This window comes from Lacerta agilis, chromosome 5 (assembly GCF_009819535.1).
Source record: "Lacerta agilis isolate rLacAgi1 chromosome 5, rLacAgi1.pri, whole genome shotgun sequence".
In the NCBI taxonomy this organism is placed as follows: domain Eukaryota; kingdom Metazoa; phylum Chordata; class Lepidosauria; order Squamata; family Lacertidae; genus Lacerta; species Lacerta agilis.
Window position 1 is genome coordinate 32281294 of NC_046316.1, and position 24867 is coordinate 32306160.

Below are 24867 nucleotides of genomic sequence, written 5' to 3' on the forward strand. Positions count from 1 at the left end.
GGCCAACCAAGGCTAATGGTCAGCAAGGATGGGAATTGTCTAGAGAGCCAGAAGTTAAGCACCCCCAACTTAAAACAAAGGTTGCTCCAAAGATTAAAAACAAGTGCAAATAGAGAATGTGATCTGCGCTGACTCTGTTCTCACTTCTTGTGTCGTGCAGAGAATTCCATATGTTTTCATGTTTCGTAAGCAGCTATGGGAACTAGAAATGGGGAAAAAACAACCCTGGATGCAGTAGGGCTGGCAGTTGTTAACTATATTGTATAATTTGCAACACAATTCTTACTATGCATACACAAACAAGAGCTAACTGGTTTAATGTGCAATGTTTAGGAAAATGAATATTAATTTGTTTATATGAATTTGTAGCCTGTCACTATGCGGCTTCATGTGGCAAAATGTCCCTCTGCTGTTTCCTTCCACCAGAGCATTTCCACCTTGTGCCATGGTCTTTATAAAGATGACCTGAACATTCAGAACCAGCCACACAATATTAGTGCATGTGCATGTATGAATGGTGCACTGCCGGTTTCTCCAGTGTCTAGGAGTCCCTTTTGCCAACTTTGACTAGTATGCCAGCTGTGGCTGCTCTTTGAGAGAGAGAGAGGTTGGCAACAGTGAGCCACAGATTGATAACTTCCAGATTTAATTTCTTCAGCGTGCTTTACCTGGGGCTGCCCTTCACTTGGAAGCAGAAACTGCAAAACTCTATAAGTGCATGGTTGCTCTTTGAGGCAGTCTATTGGCAACAAGTGATTCCTTTGCTGAAAGCATTGCACTGGCTGCCAGTTTACTGCCAGGCTAGATTCATGATTATACACTACCATAAAGCCCTAAATAGTTCTGGACTAGGATATCTGAGAAACAGCCTCTCTTCCTGCAGCCTCCCCCAATCTGTTAATTTTTTTCATGGTATCATCTGCCTGTCAGGCCGGTGCCAGCAACTCCCACGGCTGGTTGCCCAGCAACGTACAAAGACAAGCAATATTTTTACCATCTGCTTTTTATTCAGTATTTACAGAGAGCGGCTCTAAAACCCATCCTCTTGGATAATGCCACTGTCCCGAGTGAATCTCCACCCCACCGTCTCACCCACTTCCTCATTCATCAAGCTCAATGTCTCTCTTACGGGTGCTGAGAAGTGCCCTCTGTCTTCCAGCTCTTTGCTTTCCTAATTTCAAGGCTTGCCAGGTTGTTGGAGATGGTGTGTCTGGGATGCTTTCTAGTGATAACGTGTCAGCCAGCTGCTCCGGCTCAGCCTCCTCCTCTTCCATTATTTCCCAACTTTTCCCCTCATCTGCTTCTGAGCTGTGACCTCCTTCCAACCCAAGTTTGTAAATCTAAACTGTCTTCCTCCGGGAGGGTCAGGCTGGGGAGGCAGTCTCCACCATTCCTCCTCTGCCCAGTGGAGTAGGAAGGGGGTGCGAAGGGTCAGGGCCACCCCGGTTGTCATCACTGAGGGGGTGACAAAATGGCAAAAACATGTGTATTTGAAAAAATGACTCCCGCACCCACCGCACCCCCCTTCCTATGCTACTGCAGGAGCACTCTCCCCTCATGTGATTTCCAGAAACCAGAAGCATTTCTGCCTCCAACTTTGCAGGCAGAGCACAGCCTTCATGGCTAGTAGCCTTCGACAGCCCTCTCCTCCATGAATCTGCCTAATCCAGAGGCATAGCAAGGTGAGGCGGGGGGCACTGGGTGCCACACCATGGGGCCTGCAGTGTGCCTGAGCCATGCGCCTCTCCTGAGGGGGAGCCGGTGGGCGGACTGTCTGCAAGCTTGTGCTGTTTTTTCGAGCAGCGGGGGGCTTGTGTCTGCCCACCACCTCAGTCGCCCTACAGCTGAGGGGGAGGCTGCAGAACGGCTCCATGCAGCGTGCCCTGCCTTGGCTCGCCCCACCCCCATGGGCAGCTTTCCCTGCCCCAGCTGCAGGTTGTGTGCCCCACCCCGGGCATCTGTGCGGCTATCTACGCCGCTGCCTCTGCCCAGTCCCTGTGGGTAGAACATGCTGCGACTCAGGCATGTGTTTTTTTAGTTAGGTAGTTCATAAAATCTAAGTACTGCTTGGTTGTATAGAAAAATTTCAAAAAGTTTTGCAGAAAAGATTTTAAAAAATAAAATTATCCTCCCAAAATTACACCATAATTTAAAACATATAGAAAATAAAAACTACAGTGAAATGGACTGAAACTCGTAAAAATTTTCTAAAAGTCTGGGTAGGCTTGTCTAAATGAGAATGTATTCAGCAGGCACTGAAAGGAACACGTTGAAGGCACCTGCCTAATATCAAGAGGCAGGGAGTTCCAAAGTGTTGGCACTGCCACATTGAAAGATCGAGTTCTTACAGATGTGTAGGTATTATGTGGATATTATGTGAAGCGGTCAAGTAGGCACATGTGGCGTAAGGTGATTTCATAAGTAAAATGGTGCTTTTAGGCACTGAGGCTCCAGATCCCTGGAATCCTCTTCTCCTTGAAAGGAGGGTGAAAGGTTGTTTTCTGCTGCTCCAGAGAAGCGGACACAGAGCAATGGATTCAAACTACAAGAAAGAAGATTCCACCTAAACGTTAGGAAGAACTTCCTGACAGTGAGAGCTGTTCGGCAGTGGAATTTGCTACCAAGGAGTGTGGTGGAGTCTCCTTCTTTGGAGGTCTTTAAGCAGAGGCTTGACAGCCACCTGTCAGGAATGCTTTGATGGTGTTTCCTGCTTGGCGGGGGGTTGGACTGGATGGCCCTTGTGGTCTCTTCCAACTCTATGATTCTATGATTCTATGAAGCATGCATCAACATTTCTACATATTTAGACATTGGCTGAAAACTTCTATCCCCAAATTAGTCTGTTCAGGTTCTGCAACGTTCGTTTCGTGTTTTTAATAGTGTTTTATCATTTGCACAAGGTTTAAAAGTTTTTTGTGGGTTTTTTTCTATGCTACTAAGGTATTCTCTGAATGTAGAGCAGTTTATATATTTTGGAATAAATTATTAATGTGTATATATTTTGTCAGCATTACTTGTGAAGTGATAGCTGTGGGTTTTCCTCACCCTTTCTTGTTTTCTCCACTTCCACAACACCTTGACAAACAATACATAGACGGAAGATGTGGTGGCTTGTTGCCATTGCTTGCCTAATACAAGCAACTGGAGGCTCAGATGAACTGAGTAGGAGGAGAAGAGATGCAAATCCTGAAGTTCACATGAATGTCGTAAGCTACAAAATCTTCTTTATAAATGTTATTACAGATGCAGGCATGAGATGGGCCTGGAATACATATCTGAGGGAGCTGAAGCGCAGCACTTGTTCCGTCTTCCTTCCCCCAGTCTAGAACAGACAGGGATAGCCAACAAGGTGCCCTCAAGCTGCTGTTGTGGCGCTCCAGTTCCCATGAGCCTCATCCTGCTTGGCCAAGGGTTCTAGCCCAACAACATCCACAGGGCACAGTGTTGGCAATCCCAGATTTAGAACATCCAAAGCATAAGTATTGATTAATGGAGTGGGAAGATGCAATTAGGAGCAATGACAAACAAGCCATTGAGAAATGCCGAACTTTTCCTTGGAGTGATACTGAGGAGCCTGGGAAACACAAAGCAATGCTGTTCCCAATTTCCCTCCTACTGTCATGAGCTCTGTGCAGACTTCTCGGCAGAGTGGCTCAAAAGAGGGAGGAATAACTGGACAAGAGTGGGGGGGGTTGATCTTTGGGAGTAGCCCAGTGGCCTGAGAGGTGCAGATCCTTCAAGTGTCCCTATTTTTCAGGAACAGTCCCGGATTTTCAGAACCTGTCCCAGTTTCTGATTTGATCCCAGAATGCCCCACTTTTACTTAGGACACCCCTATTTCCACTGGAGAAATGTTGGAGGGTATAGAATAAGGTCTCCCTATTTTCATCAGAGAAACATTGGAGGGTATGGAGGTGCTGAGCTGGATGCTGGAGAAGGAATGAGTGGGTAGTCATGAGAACACTCTACTTCAGTGCTGTCAGTCATCCCAAATGCCCAAGAAGAGCTGCCTGACTTGGCTTCCTGCTACTGAAGCACTTTTTGCTACTGCGGATGTTCCTGAGTCTTAATCAGACAGGATGTTATGTGGTTGAAGCAGTGTGAGCAGACCCAGCCCACTTGCTTGCCCAGTTCCATAGCTCAGGTTGGCAGCTGCAGAAATGCCTATGTTGATTCCTTCTTCAAAATGAGAGTTTGTGGACATGTTGGGTATTGGTATAGCATCTTAGCTTACACCTAGCCATGTACCTTGGCACTCTAAATTATCTGCTAAGTGTGCATCTTGTAACCTGGTGAATTTTGGAGTGAAACTTTTGGCAATACCTGAGCCGAGGATCTGAGTGCTGCATGGGAACCAGGACTCCTAGTCTGTAATATTGAAAGCAGCTCAGAAACTTTCGGAGATCCTGGACATCAGTAGAGTAAGTGCTGGTGCTTCTCTGTTCCACATTGAATAGGAGCTCATTGCAAATCAAATATTACAGCAAATAATTGAACAAAAAAGACACATATTTCAAGGACGACTTAAAAAGCACACCAGTGAGGAAGGTAGACAAGAACTTTGGGGGAGGGGGTTGTTTACACAGTGGACACAGGTTGAAGCGATCTCTACACATGTACAGGTGTTTTCTGTCACTGAGTCTATACTTGTTGATTTGTACAGCTCAACACAGGTACGCAGACTGTACACTCATGGAACCCTACATGGGAATTACAGTATCACTATACAGCTCAAATATTTGTGTACGAATATGCATCTTGTGCACTTGGTGAATGTACAGTGGTGCCTCGCAAGACGAAATTAATTCGTTCCGCAAGACTTTTCGTCTTGCGGAAATTTCGTCTTGCGAGGCACCGTTTCCCATAGGAACGCATTAAAATTTAATTAATGCGTTCCTATGGGGGAAAAAGTCCGGGGGCCCCTTCCGACCATCACCAGAGCCTCGCCGCGCCGTGTTTTAAAGCTACAGGGAGCGAACAGCAGCACTGCTGTTCGCTCCTTGCAGCTTTAAAACGTGGCACGATGAGGCTCCGGTGGGGAGAGGCGGCGTCGGATCGCGCACGGCCATCCAAAATGGCGGCGCGATCCCACTCCGCCCCCCCGCGCACCGGAGTCTTGCCCCGCCATGTTTTAAAGCTGCAGGGAGCCAACAGCAGCACTCCTGTTCGCTCCCTGCAGCTTTAAAACGCGGCGCGATGAGGCTCCGGTGCGCGGGGGGCGGCGTCGGATCGCGCACGGCCATCCAAAATGGCGGCACGATCCCACTCCGCCCCCCCGCGCACCGGAGCCTCGTCGCGCCGTGTTTTAAAGCTGCAGGGAGCCAACAGCAGCACTGTGCATGTCTGGAGATCGCAGACATGCACAGTCGATCCAAGATGGATGCGATGCACAACACCCCTCCCGACCGGAGAAAAAGGTAAGCCTTTACAGCTCCCTGTAATGGCGCGGCACCGCGTTTTAAAGCTGCAGGGAGCGAACAGGAGTGCTGCTGTTGGCTCCCTGCAGCTTTAAAACACGGCGCGACGAGGCTCCGGTGCGCGGGGGGGCGGAGTGGGATTGCGCCGCCATTTTGGATGGCCGTGCGCGATCCGACGCCGCCCCCTGCGCACCGGATCCGCGTCGCGCCGCGTTTTAAAGCTGCAAGGAGCGAACAGCAGCACTCCCTGCAGCTTTAAAACACGGCGGGGCAAGGCTCCGGGGGGGCGGGGGGATCGCGCCGCCATTTTGGATGGCCGTGCGCGATCCGACGCCGCCCCCCGCGCACCGGATCCGCGTCGCGCCGCGTTTTAAAGCTGCAAGGAGCGAACAGCAGCACTCCCTGCAGCTTTAAAACACGGCGGGGCAAGGCTCTGGGGGGCGGGGGGATCGTGCCGCCATTTTGGATGGCCGTGCGCGATCCGACGCCGCCCCCCGTGCACCGGATCCGCGTCGCGCAGCGTTTTAAAGCTGCAAGGAGCGAACAGCAACACTCCCTGCAGCTTTAAAACATGGCGGGGCGAGGCTCCGGTGCTTACAGTGGTACCTCGCCAGACGAATTCGTCTTGCGAAAAAGAGCCATAGACGAATTCGTCTCGCGAGTCAACTAAAAACTCGCAAAACCCTTTCGTTTTGCGAGTTTTTCGTTGTGCGAGGCATTCGTCTTGCGGGGTACCACTGTAATGTGTAAAGACCACAGTTTATTGTGTGTGGCGTTAACCCTTCTGGTAAATGACGCAGTCAGCAGAATCATGAGATGGAAAAAACCTTGATGACCACCAGCATTTTAGCTGTGTCACGGCAACTCCCAGCTCATAAAATGAATGGTTAATTAAGAGCAGTAAAATATACCTTCAGCCAGGCGAAAGTGCTGCCATTTCAGCCGAAGACAGACAACAGACTAATATACAGAGTTTCATGTTACACTGATACCCATACATGATACCTGGATGTGCGAAACTTCACCTGTGACGCAGGATGCACTGCTGAAAGCTCACACACTCACACTGTGTCTCTTAAACAAGAAAAGACACAAGAAACTGCTGACTCCACATAGATACAACTCCCTCCAGTGCCATCTGGTGACTAAACCATATAACAACACTGTTCACATACTAGCTATGCCAGAATGCGGGAGCCAAAATCTCAAATTGGGAACAGAAGCTAGGGCGGCTTTTGTCAATCCAGGATGTCCTGGTTAAATTGGGACACTTGAGCAGTATGGAGCAGGTCTACCAGGACTCACACCCAAGGTGGTCTCCTCTCTGGCAGACAGATTAAAACATTATGAATTAAAATATCTCAGCAATTTATTTTATTTCTTTTTCAGAGTGAGCTGATCTGTTACAAAGGATACCCCAGTGAAAAGTACGAAGTCTTAACAGATGATGGCTATTATTTGACAATAAACAGAATACCCTTTGGAAGAAAAAATCTTACAGTCAGAGGTATCTGGTATATATTTATATTTTAACAAATCCTAAGTCTATGAAAGTGGTATGAGAAAAGCCTTAATCACTATGCCAGTGCAGTGTTTTGTAAATACAAAAGCTTTACTTAAGCTATCAAAGCCTCAGTCAAGCCCAGAAGCGACTGGTCCCAGAAGGCCATTACATGACCCCTAGAGCTCCACTGAAGCATTCAGAATCACAGGTGGGCTTAAACTGGAGGGGCAGAAGGGCAGGAAAACCCGCTCCACTCCTGGTGTCAAAGGCCAATTTAGGGGGGTGCCACAGGTTTACCCGCAGTGGGTGCCAAGCCAAAAGGGTGCTGCAGGGGGCACTGCATCTATGATGAACAGCAGAAGGAGAGAGGCGGGAGGCACCACTGAAATTTAGAAGTCTAAAATCTGCCACTGCAACTGTTGAGCAGGAAGGCCTGAAAGGAGCTTCTAAGTGCTCTCAGTTGAATGCAGTTCCAAGCCTCTCTGTAAGTGAGAACCAGCCTGCTTGGTCAGAATCACATGGAAGCATCCCCATAGAAGCACGTGGAAAGGTACTGAGAAGAACATGCTTTCAAGGTCGCTTCAAAGCTTCCAGGAAAGTCAGTGGTGGGATGCACATGCCCAGTGCATGTCGGGACTTTGGGAGCAGGGCAGTTGGCTGCACACACCCCGATTCAGTGTTCACATATTCTTTTGAATGCTTGAATAGGGCTTTGATAATAAGTCTCTTCTACAGTCAAGGCTCCGATTCATGTCCCTAACAAACGTATTGGCATAATGTACTGAAATATAAATAATGGTTTCTGAACATGAGATATATTTCTTAATATCATTGTTATCATGGGACGGAAATTCTCATCCTCTTTGTTTTAAAATTTTCTTTTTTAAACTAGGTCCCAAGCCTGTTGTGTTACTGCAACATGGACTACTTGGAGAATCTAGCTTCTGGGTCGAAAATATGGCCAACAACAGCATCGGATTCATATTAGCAGATGCCGGCTATGATGTTTGGCTGGGGAACAGCAGAGGAACGAGCTGGTCTCAGAGAAACGAGCATTTTTCAGCTGACCAAGATGAATTTTGGGATTTCAGGTAGTTTGGATAGAAAAAAGAAAAAATATTATACCAATTGACAGTATTATCTCGCACATTAACTATTTAATTATGAAGATAATTAATATTCATGAAATTTGCAAAAACCTATTATTCACTCAGATGACATTACAAAAGCAAGCATGGGTCATCTACCTGAGTACTGTCAACAGTGATTGGCAGTGCCTCTCCAGGGTTTCATGCAGAAGTCCTTCTTCTTCTTCTTTTTTTTTACAAAGATTTTATTGGTTTTCCACACAAACAAATACACACACAATAGAAACATACAACAACAGATATAACAATCAATACAAAAATAACAACATTACAAAAATACAAACCTATACTGGAACACCAACATTCCTTTCACTAATTTAAAAAAATAATTGTTTCAAATCTTCTTGGGGGACTTCCCCCGTTTTCTCTCTCCTATGCTTCCAAATCTTATTTACTTTATTAACTTCTCATCTTTGAAATTTAAATCCATTACCATCTAAATATTCGAATATAATTTCTTAATATATAATATAACTTCACAATACAAATTACTTCTTCTAAAATCAATTCTTAAACATCTTATTTAACTAAAACTGCTGCTAATAATCAATCCAAATATTCCTTCAATAATTCAAATCAGAAATTTCTTAACACACCGATTTCAGGGTACCATGGTAAGCCGTCCTAATACATTTTTTATAAACATTTTACCCTATCCCTCTTCTGTCCATTTTCCTTCGCCATCTCGGGATCACCCATCCGACTTCTCTCCACCACCTTCCATCATTGTCCAGAATGTCCTCTTTTTCTTTATAACCAAAAGCCAGCAAACAGTCCGCAGATATCCTTGCAGAGAACTCCAGGGGGAACAAACCATCATCTTCCAGCATCTCTATTTCTAACTTCCAGTCATTTTCTAATTGTAGTTTCCACAAATCTTTTCCCTTCATTTCTGGGCTCTCACCCCAGAAATCGGATATAATATGTCCTTCAACCCTGGGCCTCTCACACCACCAGGATTTCCCTTCTTTTTGGAGTTGCATAGTCACTATATATTCTTGCTCAAATAAATCCTCAAGTTCCCTGGCAAGGTTTTCTTCAGGTTTAAAAAAGTTCTCAAAAGTTCTTCTCGTTGCTAAAAACATTCCATCAGCATCTTGCTTCAGCAATTCTAATTTCTGGTTTAACAATTCCAACTTCAGAAAAATTATCCTTTGTCCGTGGGTCATACCCGGATCTAACACCAGTTTAAAAACGAAACCAAGCATGGTAGAAGTAGGCATGGGGGTATCAAGTTTCAGTACTTTTCCATCTTTAACCACCAATCTCCACCACAAATCTCTGCCGCCATTTCCCCCTAAATCGGGGTGAAAAGATTATAATCCAACGTTTAAAGGACGAAATACTTCCAACTTCTTAGTTCCCCTATCGGGGATTCAGCCGATCAGACTTGTCAAAAGAGGTCCGTAGAAACACTGTATCCGCTTATGCAGCAGCAGTAGAAAACATTGTTATTTCTCACACTCTGCAGGGAGAGGAACAGGCTTCCTTTTTGCATTCCTCCCAGAGAGCCAATTGTCAAAATTTAGTCAAATAGCCTCCGTACTCACGGCTTACGGGGGTTCTCCTTCTTTTTTTTTACAAGGGGATCGGGAGAAGGGTTCAGCGAAATTTTGAGCCAGCTGGAGTGCCCATGCCGCGGGACGCTCGACCCGCGGTTTAGCAGAGCCCCGCTGTGCGGTAGCGGGGCTCCTACCCCCGGGAAGGCCAGGGTCGCTTCGCTGCCGAAACGACCCTCGACCGTCCGCAATGGCGCCGTCGCCGGAAGTCCATGCAGAAGTCCTTCAAGGCTGATGCCAGAGATCAATCTAGGGACCTCATCCATGTAAATAATGGACTCCCACTATTGTGCCACAGGCCCCATGCCATCAGTTATTCACCAGTGCAATGATATAATTTTGCAGAAACAATCAAGATGCTCTCTGCAGTATCCAATCTTTCAGCCTCTTTGAAAGACTTTTTGACCACAAAGTCATGGAACTCTTCTCTCTTTTCATCCCTACCAGCAGCACCAACATGTTAGGCATGGGCTTTAGCAGGGGAGGCAAGAGCGGATGTCTTACAAGAGCGGATGTCAAAAGTAGGAACACCCCAAATTGGCAAGGCAAAAGCTTATATTCTTTATACCCAAAGCACAGGTTTCCTCCCTTGTTTCCCCATTGGCTGGGTACATGCAAGGTTTACAGCCTATCATGACGGCCTAGTTACAATACTAAATTCCCCGCCTTTGTTGACATCTCCCATTACTCTAGTTCCAACGACCACTACTCCTGTTTACCTTTCTCCTTATTGGTCCATGTTTCTTATGTTTTTAAACACTGACTCAAACAATAAAGCCACACCCCAACCACTAGTGGGTGTAACCGAGACCCATATTAGTTGAAACGTACAGATAAACCACAAACGGTTGCAAACAGCCCTTTCTATAATCTTCCTAACCACAACCTGTTCTTTTCCTAACCATAAGCTCTTCTAAAGATATGTGTAAGAAAGATTCTGCTGTCTGCAGTCATCCAGCCATTGCAGCCTTCTGGCCTTTTGAAAAGGCAACATTTTTAATCCTCACAATGCCCCTTCCCATGATTCATATGTGAGGGGACAATTGTGGCTGGGTGAACCTGTTACTTCTAGTTAGGGATGGAAGGATCTGTCGGTTTTAGTTCTCTGTTTGTCATGTTTTTCCAATCTTAAATTTGGTTCTCCACATATCTGCAGCAATTTGAAAATTTTCTGTTTAACAAGTCTTCTTCAGTGCTTTAGTGCAAATTTCTCTTAATATATTTTGGTGTGCACATTTCATCATGTCATTTACACTAATTTTTATTCATAGCTTTGCATAATATGTGCATTTTTGCAATCTTGATTGGTTGGAGAATGGCATCACAACATATGGATTAATATGAATTTTGAAGGATTGTTGTGTTTCAGTTGTCATTTCGTTTCAGAAAGTGCAAATTTGAAAAATTCAGGTTTCAATGCAAACTGAATCAAATCACCCCCACCTTCCCTCGTCACACCCTGAATTTCAATAGGGTTACACTGAGCAGGACAGTAACTAAAAGCTATAGATCTCTATGCATGTTGGCTTTCCACATACGTACTGTGACCTGCATGATTCCAGAATGTGTGGAAAGAAGTAGAGGTCTACACACTGAATATCTTCACATCCTACAGCTTGCTTTTATGTGTGATGGTTCTTCATGAGATTCGTGTGTGAAGTGGAAAAAGTGGTGGGGTGATGTTTAGTGATGTTCTGTTGTTGGAAGCCACCCCTGCAAAATTAAAGTGGAGAGTAGAGATGGTGGCTCCACCACCTGGTTCTTCACCCACATTTCAAAAAAAAAACCTTGCAGAAGACAACACTGTGTGAAACATCTGGGAGTTCATAGGAATAAGTGTCATAAATTCTGCAATAACATTTAAACCTTTGCTTCAGTTTCCATGAAATGGCCATCTATGATCTTCCAGCAATGATCAACTTCATTCTGAAGAAAACTGGGCAGAAGCAACTGTATTACGTAGGCCACTCTCAAGGCGCTACCATTGGTATGCTAAAGTGGACTGGTCCATTTTTGTCTCTTTCTAGTAGACCAGGGATCAGAAATAACCAGCCCCCAGGCTAGATGCATCCCAGATCCAGTTTTCAATTGGCCTTCTGGGTCCCCCTGCCCTGAAACCACCAGCTATTCAGTGGGAATGAAAAGAACCTTGGATGTCACAGAATGAAGCCTTGCAATAAGTCCCACAGTTATCATGACAACTCTGGCCCTGCTGCACACAAAGCTGTGGTCCAGACCTTCGAAGTGTGAGGTCCATTTTAGGGCTTTGTAGTAACAAGGGAAGCAGACCTTAGTGCTGTTCCCATTTACCTTAGGTTATATTACAGTTGCTGTGTAGTAATACCAAGTCTAAAATTTAAAAAAAATGCCTATATGACCTGAAGATGAAGTCTAGAATAGGTATGAGCAGAGCTTTTTTCTCAGCCGGAACTCACAGGAACTCCGTTCCAGCACCTCTCAGGTGGGTGTCATTGCCATTATAAGAGAACTCAGGGTGAGTTCTGTCACCTTTCTCCCTAGAAAAATAGCACTGGGTACAAGGATGTTGTTGTGTAGTTTGGGGTAGTTCCAGGGGGAGAGTTCATTGTAAATCTGTTCATTCACCTAATGAGTATATCTGCAAAAGAGAAATTTTTAAAGAATCACCTACATTGCCTTACTTTACTGGCAACTGGCTTCAACCTAAAGCAAGGAGGGGTGATGGTTGGGTTTTTCCACTCCATATGAGGTATATATAGGGAACCCATGGCCCTCTAGATGCTGTTGGACTTCAACTCCCATCAGCCTCAGCCAGGGATGATGGGAGTTGTGTTGCGGCAACATCAGGGGGACCACAGGTTCTCCTCTGCTATAGGACAAGGGAGCAGAGGTGGATCTTGGGGTCTCAAATTTCCGTGGCACCCTGTGAAACGCCAAAATTCAGTGCCCTTAATCATTGTTGCAGCACCCCCAAGGATCTGCACCTAGTGCAACCAAGCTGGTTGTGCTACTCTAAGTCTGCCTCTGCAGGGAGTACCCTTTCAACTGGTGAACGAATTTCTTAACATATGGTTATCAGCAGCTCCAAATACCCACTGTGTTTTTTCCCCCGTTTGCCCTCCTCTCCCCTTTAGGTTTCATCGCATTTTCAGTCATACCAGAACTGTCTCAGAAAGTCAACATGTTTTTTGCCCTGGCTCCTTCGATCTCTCTTCAGTATTCAACATGCCCCTTTTTTAAACTGAGCACCATATTTCCTGAATACTCATCCAAGGTGAATCACTATTTTGTGACTATCCGCACCCATTGGCGGAGGAACGGTGGGTGGGGTGGGGGGAGCGCATTGCCCCCGGCAACATCAGGGAGGGTGTACCATCATGGCTGGCTGCCAGACACACGTCATGCACTCTACACCACACCGGGCGCCACGCCCCTGGGACGCACACCATGCCCCCCTCAGGCGACATGCCACACCCCCAGGATGTGCGCCAGCCACGCCCCCGTCTGCTCTCCTCCCCGGTGTCAGAGCATGCAGCTTCACCACTGTCCACACCCCCAACCTTCCTGCATTGAACTGGAAGGTCTGATGGGGAATTGTAAGTAGATTTGGTTGGACAGGCTTACAAGGCTTCCTGTAACTGGATCTGGGTGTTATCAGCGGTTGTGGAAAGGTTGGACAACCAGGGACAAGGAAATCCCTAGAGGCATGTAGCTTATTTTGCCACTTTTTGAAAGCTTCATTATATGTAAGGTCTTTATATCTTTACAGAGCACGCTTGTCAGAGGAGAATTTGTGTTGTCTCGCAAGCCTGCGAGAGACTTTATGCAGAAATTATGCCGCGCATCTTTTATGCAGAAATTATGTGTGCGTCTCATTTTCACTCTTTCGGGTGGATTCAACGCAACAAATCTAAATATGGTATGTAGATATGTGAAGAAGGCATAGTAGTTGATTAGCTGTTTAGCTATATGTTCTGATTTTCACAAGCTTTCGTTTTTGAGGCAAAAAGCTTCCAAAAGGAGCAAAAAGTCCATGGAAAATTGAAATCTCACTTAGAGTCAGATGAAAATGCTTTACACACTGGAAAAGTCCCATTGAAAATAATAATAATAATAATAATAATAATAATAATAATAATAATAATAATAAATTTATTACTTATACCCTGCCCATCTGGCCTGGCCTCCCCAGCCACTCTGGGTTGTTTCCAGCAGGATATTAAAAACACAATAAAACATCAAATATTAAAAACTTCCCTAAACAGAGCTGCCTCCACCTGTCTTCTAAAAGTCAGATAGTTGTTTATTTCCTTGACATCTTACGGGAGGGCATTCCACAGGGTGAGTGCCACCACCGAGAAGGCCCTCTGCCTGGTTCCCTGTAACTTTGTTTCTCGCAGTGAGGAAACCGCCAGAAGGCCCTCAGAGCTGAACCTCAGTGTCCGGGGAGAACGATGGGGCTGGAGACGCTCGTTCAGGTATACTGGGCCGAGGCCATTTAGAGGTTTAAATGTCAGCACCAACGCTTTGAATTGTGCTCAGAAATGTAAGAGCACTTACTCCTGAGTACATATGCCTAGAATTGCACCATTACACCACAATCCTATACAGGCCTACTCAGAAGCAAGTCTCACTGAGTTCAATCAAACTTATTCTCAAGAAAAATGTGCACAGCATTGAAGCCTTAGTGGGTTGGCATGTTTGCATATGTGCAGATCGCACATGATATGATTTCATATCAGAATGTGTTTTCAACGCAACAAACCTATGCTCATTTCTACTACACTTCTTCTTCTTCTCCTTCGAAATAACATTTATTAAATTCTCCATTTTGAACCAATTAAAACAACATTAAAACATTCCAAATTACAACAAATCATAAAAAGCCAAATACAAATGCTGATCTTTTTGAGCGTCTTCCCATGCTTTGAAGTTCACAGAGTGCTGATCAACCCATGTCACATTGCATTTCATAATTCTTCAGTGAACCACTCCGATGTTAATCCTTCTGTCTTTTATTTATTTTTATTCCTTCAGCCACTGATCTGTTCAACTTTTGCTTCTATAAATTTGTGTGGAATCTTCCTTGTTGAAATCCATATTATATTTCTGCTCTCGAGGGCTGTAATATTCCAAGTCTCAAACAAAGAGACACCAGTAGCCCTTGGCAACTATCTGGGGTTCCCCTCTGTGCGTTCGCAGCATCTCTTTGCAAGCTGATATTTCTGCCAAATCTTAACAACTCAGTCCAGGATTTTGCCCACTGAAGGTGGCTGCCAAGTCCACCCTCAGTCCAGATATAAACAAATCAAAGCAGCTACCAAATGCTTTTCTAAACCAGCCTTTTTTAAGTGGTAGCCTTTCCGGGGGAGGTTTTACCAAATATAACTGGGAATACAAATATCAAGAAATAGAACATTGAAGGCTTACCTCCCCCTAGGGCTATATAATTAATCCATATGTTGATTCAACAAGCTGGTCAGACTTAGCAAAATAAAATAAAAAATCTGAAGAAGTGTGCATGCACACAAAAGCTCATACCAATAACAAACTTAGTTGGTCTCTAAGGTGCTACTGGAAGGAATTTTTTTATTTTGCTTCAACCACGGCAGACCAACACGGCTACCTACCTGTAACTAGACTTAGCAAAGTTACTTTCACTTGTCAATGGCTGCTTGCAGATTTTAAATTGCATCCACTCCACCATAAATCTCAGACAAACATCCAAATTTCTCTCCAGCTGTTAATGAGATGCCACTTCTACGCTGATCCAATAAATCATACCGGGGTGTGCTTTCCTCCTCCTCTTAATTAACTCATAGTCCAGATTCCACCCCATCCTTTTCATTTGTTAGATTTAAAGTCTACTCACATATTCCAAGCAGTGTCTTAAGTTGTAAGAAAAGTCTTTCTCCAGATCTAATCCTTCTCAGAGGCTGGTTAAATTTGCAAGTTATTTTCTCTCCACTGGTTCAAAGCAAGCCTGCTAAATAAGTCCAAATTTTATCTTTTAAATTAAGCAGGAACCCTCTGCTCATGACGACATTCAGATAGTTACCTAGACATGCGTGTTTTCCATCCAATGCTCTCTGCCCCACATTCCCTTGGAATGGGCGGTATATATTGTGCAACTGAGGCTGAATCTGCCTCCACCACAACCTTGGAGGAGTTTTGGGGCAGCTAATTACTCTCATATTCCCTTCCTTATCAGCACGGAAAAGCTCTGATGGGAAAAAAACACACAGCCATCAACCATGGCAGCCAGACCGAAAGTCATTTCTACTACACTTCAAATGTTTTCTGAAATCACTGGTGTTTGCCCAGATTCCTCATTCTCAATGAAATTGCATAGCTTCCTGCTCCAGTCCTTTTCTCATTGCAATGTGTCCCCTCTATTCCCCACTACCACTACAAGGTGGTGCTATCTCAGCCTTGGAAACCTGAGAGAGGCAGATGTGGAGCAGCTCAGGTGACCATTGCTAAACATGAAAAGTGAGCAAATGGGATCCTAGAGAGATTAGAGTTCCTGGGTTTACAGCTCAAGGTTTGTCTAGACTGGATACAAACCACGAACTTGTGTTTGGGTGACATGCTAAGCCAAGCCAAAACATGGTTTAGCTGACAGCAGTGCAAGAGCAGGAGGACCGAAAGAGGAATGCAGCAAACTCTTTTCCAGGGATCTTCACACTTGCCCATTTGAACTAAGTCAAGAATTTCAGCTCAGCGTTTCATGCAAACCAATCCCCTAAGTACTAGGCAAACACAAAATACCATACAACAAGAAATTCAAATATAATCAAAGGAATATCAGTATGACTGGGCTTTTAAAATACTTTAAATCAGGGCCCTTTTTTAGCTGGAACTCACTGGCACCTCTCAGGTGGGCACCGTTGGCATTCTAAGAGAAAGAGGGAGGTGATCATGATGAGGTCTGGCACCTCTTTTTCTAGAAAAAAATATTACTGCTTTTAATACTCTCAAAAGCACAGCATTGAGGTTGGACATTGCCTTGATTACATAGCTGTCATGACAAGCAGCCACTGACTGATCTGTCTTCCATGATGTTTTTCTCAATTTCTTTCAAAGCCAGCATTGCATCTTGCAGAAGTGAATTCCCAGTTGAACTATGAACTGGGTGGCAAAGATCATTTGCTTTGTCTGTCCTGAATCGCCCAACCAAAAGCTTCACTGGGTAGCCTCAGGTTCATGAAATACAAGAGGGTGAAAACCCCTCCCTCTCCCTCTGCACCATGCATAATTGTATGCCAGGGGCCAGCAAACTTTTTCAGCAGGGGGCCAGTCTACTGTATTGCAGACCTTGTGGGGGGCTGGACTATATTTTTGGGGGGTTAAATGAACGAATTCCTATGCCCCCACAAATAAGCAAGAGATGCCTTTTAAATAAAAGCACACATTCTACTCATGTAAAAACATACTGATTCCTGGACTGTCCGCCTGCTGGATCTGGCCCCGGGGCCTTAGTTTGCCTACCCATGTTGTATGATATCCTTGTTGTTGTTTGGTTGTTTAGTTGTGTACAACTCTTCATGACCCCATGGATCGGAGCATGCCAGGCACTCCTGTCATGCTATACTACTCACCTTATTTCTAAACTAAATAGTTCCAAATAAGAACTTTATTGGCTTTTTCCAAACAAAGAACAACATAACAACATACACCACACAGACAAACAATCAAACAACATAATAAAACAAATATAACCCAACTAAAACTAAAACACCAATAATTCTTTTTCTTGTTCAACACACACACACAAAATTCTTGTTTCAAATCAATACTAGGTGACTTCCCCCGTTTTCTCTCCTTTGGTTCCAATTCCCATTTACTGTAATAACTTCTTATATCTAAAATGCAAATAATCTAAGGAAAAACTGAACACATTTCTCAATAATTAAACTGAATATAATTAAACTGAACATTTTTCTCAATAATTAAGTCTTGCACAAATTAATCCATCACTTCTTAACTAACATTATACTTCTTATTTCACTTAAACTGCTGCTAATAAAAAAAATCAAATATCTCTTCTCTAGTTCTAAAGCTTAAAATCTTAACACATCGGCTTCAGGGTACCATAATAAACCATCCTAATTATATTTTAGATAATTCACCCTATCCCTTTTCTGACCATTTTCTTACTCCATCTCGGGGTCTCCCCCCAGACTTTTCTCCATCTTACACAAAAAACATTTTCCAGAATGTCCTCTTTTCTTCTAAGTCCACAATTCCAGACACCATCTAATACAGTCCTTGCAGTCCCTGCCGAAGCGACCCACGACCGCCCGCAATGGCGTCCTCGCCGGAAGTCTCTAAACTAAATAGTTACAGATGTAGTTGCCTTTGCTTGTTCCTCAGATTATTTTTTAAAAAATAAAATAAAATAAACTGTGTCTGCTTTTCAAATCAAATGTTTCTCACAGAGCCGTGCAGATGTGTATACAGCTCATTTTCCAGATTCAACATCATCTAAAACCTTACTACACTGGAAACAGGTACAGTTGTGTACTTTTAAGCAGATGTGGTGGTCAAGAGGGTTCTATGTTCCATTAGTCTGTCAAAAATTGCAAACTCATATTGATTGCATATAACATTTAACTGTTAGAGCTTCCACCAAAGATACTGGAATTGTTAGTGTGCTTAACAAGCTGTCTGCTGATAATACCAGCAGTGGCAGAGTTTTCACAATGTTCAGTAATATGTATAATGTAATATCTAATTCTATGGCTTTCCTATCATTTTGATAGATAAAAGATTCAGGGTTATTCAGATATTTTGACTACGGGAATGAGAATGAGGCAAGATATAACCAGGTAAGAGAGAACATTTTGTGTGTGTGAACAAATAAGTTTCTTCACTTATTTATATGTATTTCATTTTTCCTCCACGGAGCTCATACGTTGTTCTCCTCCCTTTCATATTCTCATAACAACCCTCAAATGGGTTGTATCCAACTAAGATCTATTCAGTGTAGACCCATTGAAATGGACGAACTTGAGTTAGCCATGTGTAGCTTCAATAGGTTTACTCAGATTAGGACTAGCTTGTCTACTACTCTTCATGTTCAGAAGCAGAATGTCTCTGATTACATAGTTACTATAGAGAGACCACAGCAGCTGTGATCATCACAGTTTGTGGGGATAACCAGTTGGCCATTGTGGGGTCAAGAATCCTAGACTAAATGAATGTGATGTGGAAGACATGTTCTTAATCCCTTAAAGAAGAGTGCAAACTCAGTATCACTTACCATAGACTAGGTATTAATTACACCACATTCCACAATATGTTCTTTTTTTAAAAAAAATAATAATTTAAAATTAATTTTCATTTATAACAATCCAATAAAAGCCACATTAATACATTACCAAATTACAATATGATTAAAAAAGCCAATTATCCAATACCAAATTAAACAATCTTTGTTCTGGATTTCAGGGATTGGTATTCTTATTTTGTCCAGCTCCAATACTCTTAGTCCAAATACGACAGTTCCGATCCTGAGTTTTATAGTTATGTTTTAATATAAGCAGGGGTGATGCAGAAGCCTGGCTTGGAAACAAACTGCAGTAAGAGAGGCCCCCACAGAAAGTGGCCTTACAGCGAGTCAGACCGCTGGTCCATGTAGCTCAGAGTTGTGTAACACCGAGGCAGCAGCTCTCCAGGATTTCAGGCAGGGGTTTATGCATGCAAAGCAGGCACTCTACAACCTCCTCAAAATGTGGAGTGAATCTCCCAACTCCCAAACTCCCTTTCCTCTCTCAGATCAATCTCCAAGTGCTTGGAAGGGCCCCAGAGCCATTTACACGACCTCAAACACACAGGTGACATGGTTCTGGCAGCAAAGAAATGAGGAGAACTCTCCTCTTTTTCCTCCCATCATCATTCTAGCTGCATGATGGGCCACAGACCACAGGGGTAGCTCTTCAGGGGAGCTTGTACTGCCACTCAGATTGCCTCAGGGTTTCCGCCCACCACTGGTTTGGGGTTTCATTAATTCACTTTTTTGCAATTATATAAACCACAAATTCTAAAAGCGGTTAAAACCATTTCTACAGAGGACAGAGGTACAATTGCTGTTTTTTTATATGGGTTTTGGGTGCAAAATGGGGGGGGGGGGTAGACAGCAGCTAATCCGAGGAGAGCCTCAGTGGATTCACTCATCCCTATTTAAAGCATACTAGCAGTCCATGAGTGTCCTAGTTAGGAAGAAGGAAAATCCACCCTCCATATAAACCTGTGAACAGCCCATAGGTAGTCTGAATTGTGTCAAGGTGCTGTCACAAAGAACATGTGGGTGTTTGTGGGTGTTTAATGATCCTCTGTCTTTTACTCTTCAGAGTGTTCCACCTTTGTATAAAATAGAAGACATGAGTGTACCAACTGCAGTGTGGTCTGCTGGAAATGACTTGATTGCAAGCCCAGGAAATATAGCCGTCCTACTTCCTCGCATCTCTAACCTAGTTTACTACGAAAATATTTCATACTGGAACCACTGGGATTTCATCTGTGGCCTCGATGCCCCCAAACTGTTGTATTGCAAAATCATAGAGTGGATGGGGAAGTCTCTGTAAATCGATATTTTGCTATAAAAGATTTAATTCACTATCTTTTATTAACCAGTCTTTATTTTACACCTGTCACAACAAACCCTGTGCCCTGCTAATGTGGAGAGCCCTTCTAGGCCACTGAAACCCAGAGTTTGCTTTAGTTGGAAAACAATGTGGCTTGAAACGGTGCAATGGAGTACTTAACAAACAGCAACAGAATACTAGCTCCGCCCAATGTATGATGGAGAACAGCAACAACTGACAAAGGATAGACATAATAGAGTACAAGGACAGAATAATAGTGTATGGGAAACAATCTGGAAGATATTGTCACAAGGAGATAGAGTGGCATGTCTTGGAGTTCTCCCCATATCTGAGCAGCGCCCCAAAATTAGCTTCTGTGTGGATGTTTCTTTAAGGAAAGAGAGCTTGGATGTTTGACCACAGATGTTTCTAATTAAGATCAAGCTCTCTATAAAAGGCAGGCATTTGGGATGGGAGAGAGAGCCTTGTCATGGACCCAGGGTGAGGGTACTGTGAGTCTGTTTGTGTGTTCTTGCTACCCATTTGAACAGATTGGGGACATGGTGATTTAGGTATGTATGCTTTGTTTTTTTCAATAAAGGTACTTTGGTTCATCTTTCACCTGCTTTGTTTATTTGCCCCGGTATCCTTGAAAAGAAGAGCTGCATTTGGCAGAACTAGAGCAAGACAACTTAAAAGACTTTCTGATCAAACAATTCTCGGCGTTCTGGGAGCTTGAAGAAAACTATCTGGAAGTATTCATTGTAAAGGCATTTAGATTGGGATCTAAAGGGAAAAAGAATCCGAAAAGAGTGAATGATTGTATGATCTATTTTCAAAATAGAACACAGAGAGACCTGATACTGGACTTTCACTACAAGAACAATTTGGTGATTCAGCAAAAAAAGATAATTATTTTTAAAGACATTCCAAGATACTTTTTGATCAGGAGGACGGATTATAACGACCTGTCAACAGAGTTAAGAGCAAGGAAGATTCCCTTTAGTTGGAAATTTCCAGAAGGCCTTAATTTTACATACAAAGAGAGAAGAATAAGAATAAGGTCTTTGGAAGACAAGAAAAAGTTCTTGGATAAACACACTGCTGACTTTGCAGGTTCCTCATTGGATCCTACCAGACTGTACCAGTTGGTACCACCGGGGAAGCCGACGAGAGAAGAGAAGGCCGCGGGCGGGGAGAAGGAAGAAGAGGAATCGGAAGAAGAGGAAGAGGAAGAAGAAAAAGAAGAAGGAGCGGTAGGAGGTACAAAACTCTGAGATGGCACTAAAAATTTTAACTTGGAACATTCATGGCCTGAACCAAAGGCCAAAAAGACATAGGGTCTATCATGCATTAGAACAAAAGAAATTGGATATAATTTGTTTACAAGAGACCCATGTTATTCGGCATCACAGAAGAATATTGCAAAATAAAAAATTAGGCCAAGAATTCATATCTTCAGATAAAGTCAAGAAGAGAGGAGTCGTCATTTATGCAAAGGAAAAATATAACCCAAGACAGCTTTTCAAGGATGAAGAAGGGAGATATATAGCAATTGAAATCACAGCTCAAGGCGAAAAATATATCGTATTGGGACTCTACGCGCCAAATGTAAAAAAGGCGGACTTTTATAAAAAGATACACAATTTGTTGTTAGATTATTTGGACTATAAGGTGATTTGCTTAGGAGATTTCAATGGTGCAGTTTCCACGTTGATGGACAGATCACAAAGAGCAAAAATTACAAATGAAGGGAAATTGCCAAAGACTTTCTTTCAGATGATAGACAACTTAGAGTTAATAGACGCATGGAGATTAAAGAACCCGTTAGAAACAGAAGCAACATATTTTTCAGAACCACAACAGTCGTGGTCGAGGCTCGATTATATCTGGATATCGAATAGCCTAGCACCAAAAATTCAAAAGGCAGTCATCTGCCCCAAGACCTGCTCAGATCACAATGCTGTACAATTGGATTTAAAGATCCAGCCCAAGGACTCTTTCAGATGGAGGATGGATGATACATTGTTCAGAGATACCAGGCTGGTGGAAGCCGCAGCCAATAAGATAAGAGACTATTTTCAGTTAAATCTTAATCAAGGAGTGGAGAAAAGGATTGTATGGGATGCAAGCAAGGCGGTAATGAGAGGGTTCCTTATAAGTGAAAGAGCTAAAAAGAAGAAACAACAGAATAGGGAAAAAGAAAAATTACTGTTGGAAATTAAAGAAAAGGAGAAAAAGTTAAGAGGACATCCAAAAAGTTTACAAATTCAAAAAGAAATAAAGATCTTGCAGTCACAATATTCTAAAATTCTTAACCAGGAAATTGAATGGAAAATTAGATTGATGAAACAAAGAACATTTGATTCAGCCAATAAATGTGGGAAAATGCTAGCTTGGCAGCTTAAAAAGAGACAAAAAGCCAATGTTATTACAAATTTAAAAGACAATGGGAAAAATGTGGAGAGTCCGGAGGAAATTAGGAGATGCTTTCAGAAATTCTATAAAAAATTGTATAAAAAAGAGGAAATAGAGGATAAAGAGATCGAGCAATTCTTGGAGAATAATGGCTTACGCAGAGTCCCAGAAGATAAATCGTTAATCCTCAACCACCCAATAACAACTCTAGAAATAGAAGATGCAATTAATAACATGCAAATAGGGAAGGCTCCAGGACCAGATGGTTTGTCAGCTAAGTATTATAAAATGTTAAAAGACTGGCAAGTTCAGCCGTTAAAAGATTTATGCAATGGTTTATTGGAGGGAGACAGGGCTCCAGACACATGGAAGGAAGCGTATATTACACTGATTTTAAAACCGGATTCAGATAAAACACAAATGAAAAATTACCGACCAATTTCATTGTTAAATGTGGATTATAAAATTTTTGCTAATGTCATGGCCGTGAGATTGAAGAGACTTTGAAAGAATATATCCACAAGGACCAAGCAGGCTTTTTGCCTGGGAGACATATAAGTAGCAATACAAGAAACATTGTGGATATATTGGAAAGATTGGAAAAGAAGATTAATACTGAGGCAGTCTTAATGTTTATCGATGCAGAGAAGGCCTTTGACAATGTTTCTTGGAGTTTCATGAAGAAAAAATTGGAGAAGATGGGAGTCGGACAAAAATTTTTGAATGGCATAACTGCCATATATACAGAACAAAAGGCTAAAATAATAGTAAACAGTGTAATATCAGATGAAATAAGGATTGAGAAAGGTACAAGACAGGGATGCCCTATCTCCCCTCTACTTTTTATCACGGTCCTGGAGGTACTTCTGAATATGATTAGAAGAGACAATTTAATAAAAGGAATAAAGGTGGGCGAGAAAGAATATAAGCTCAGAGCTTTTGCCGATGATGTGGTGTTATCCCTACAAGATCCTGAAAATAGTCTACCAAAGGCTTTAGAGACTGTAGAAAAATTTGGTAAAGTAGCAGGATTTAAACTGAATAAAGCCAAAACGAAAGTGTTAACAAAAAGCATGTCACAACTGCAGGCACGAAAGTTACAAGACCAAACTGGATTAAATTTTGTTAAAAAGGTGAAGTATCTGTGAAAAACTCTGGAATGAAGTTAAAAATGATATGGAGATTTGGACAAGGCTTAAACTTTCTTTGATGGGAAGAATTGCAGCAATAAAGATGAAAGTTTTGCCAAGAAACCCAGAATTAAATACAAAATTCTGATAGACTCAAAGGAGAGAGGTATCTTTGGTATGGTAAAGTCACAGCCCACAAGGCGTTCAAAAATCATATAGTGGCGATAGATGTTGGCAACCCCAATGAATCATTGTACCTCCTTGGGAGGGCCCCAGTCCAGCACCGCCTGCACCTTTCGGGGGTCCATCTGGAGACCCGCAGGAGAGATGATGTATCCCAAGAACTCCATGTGCTCCTGGTAAAAGGCACACTTTTCCAGCTTGGCATACAGCTGGTGCTGCCGAAGATGCTGCGGAAACAGGTGGACATGCTAGCGATACTCCTCTAGGGATGTGGAAAACATCAAGATATCGTCCAAATATGCGTCCATGAACAGGTCCAGCAAGTCGCACAGGACATCATTCACGAAGTGCTGGAACGTTCCTGTTGCGTTACACAGTGCAAAAGACATGACCCGGTACTCGAAATGGCCGTACCAGGTCCGTAACATGGTTTCCCATTCATCTCCCTCCCAGATCCGAACCAGATTGTATGCCCCATGTAAATCTAATTTAGTGAAGACCTTCGCACCTTGCAGTCTCTTGAGCAGTTCTGGAATTAATGTTAGAGGGTAGTGATTCTTGATGGTAACCTGATTCAGCTTCTGGTAATCGATGCACGGGCGCAGCCCACCATCCTTTTTCTTGACAAAGGCAGGGGAGGTAGAGGGGCGAATGAGCCCCCTGGCAAGATTATTGTCCAAGTACTCCTGGAGGGCCCCAAGTTCAGGAGCAGACAAGGCATAAATGCGGCCAAAAGGAACCTCTGCTCCTGACTGCAAGTCAATAGGACAATCATAAGTCTGATGGGGAAGCAACGTCTCGGCCCCCTTTTTTCTTGAAAATGTCCACCAAATCAAGGTAGGGCTCCAGGATTAAGTTGATGTCCGGAGACCCTGTCCTGTCTGGGGCACTCCCCTGCAAGGTGGAAGAACTGAGTGCCGGCTGGTGAGGAGTCTCCGAT

At 43.4% G+C, this 24867-nt stretch overlaps 1 protein-coding gene across 1 annotated transcript; it reads left to right on the top strand.

Annotated features, from left to right (window-relative positions):
- The first annotated feature begins 3101 nt into the window (after positions 1-3101).
- On the top strand, positions 3102-20611 carry LOC117046794 (lipase member M-like). The gene is made up of 9 exons (XM_033149200.1): positions 3102-3206; positions 6807-6924; positions 7814-8012; positions 11506-11615; positions 12742-12881; positions 13377-13526; positions 18049-18120; positions 18373-18438; positions 19963-20611. The coding sequence occupies exons 1-9, from the start codon at positions 3102-3104 to the stop codon at positions 20194-20196; spliced, it is 1194 nt and encodes a 397-aa protein (XP_033005091.1). The 3' UTR covers positions 20197-20611.
- The last annotated feature ends 4256 nt before the right edge of the window (positions 20612-24867 follow it).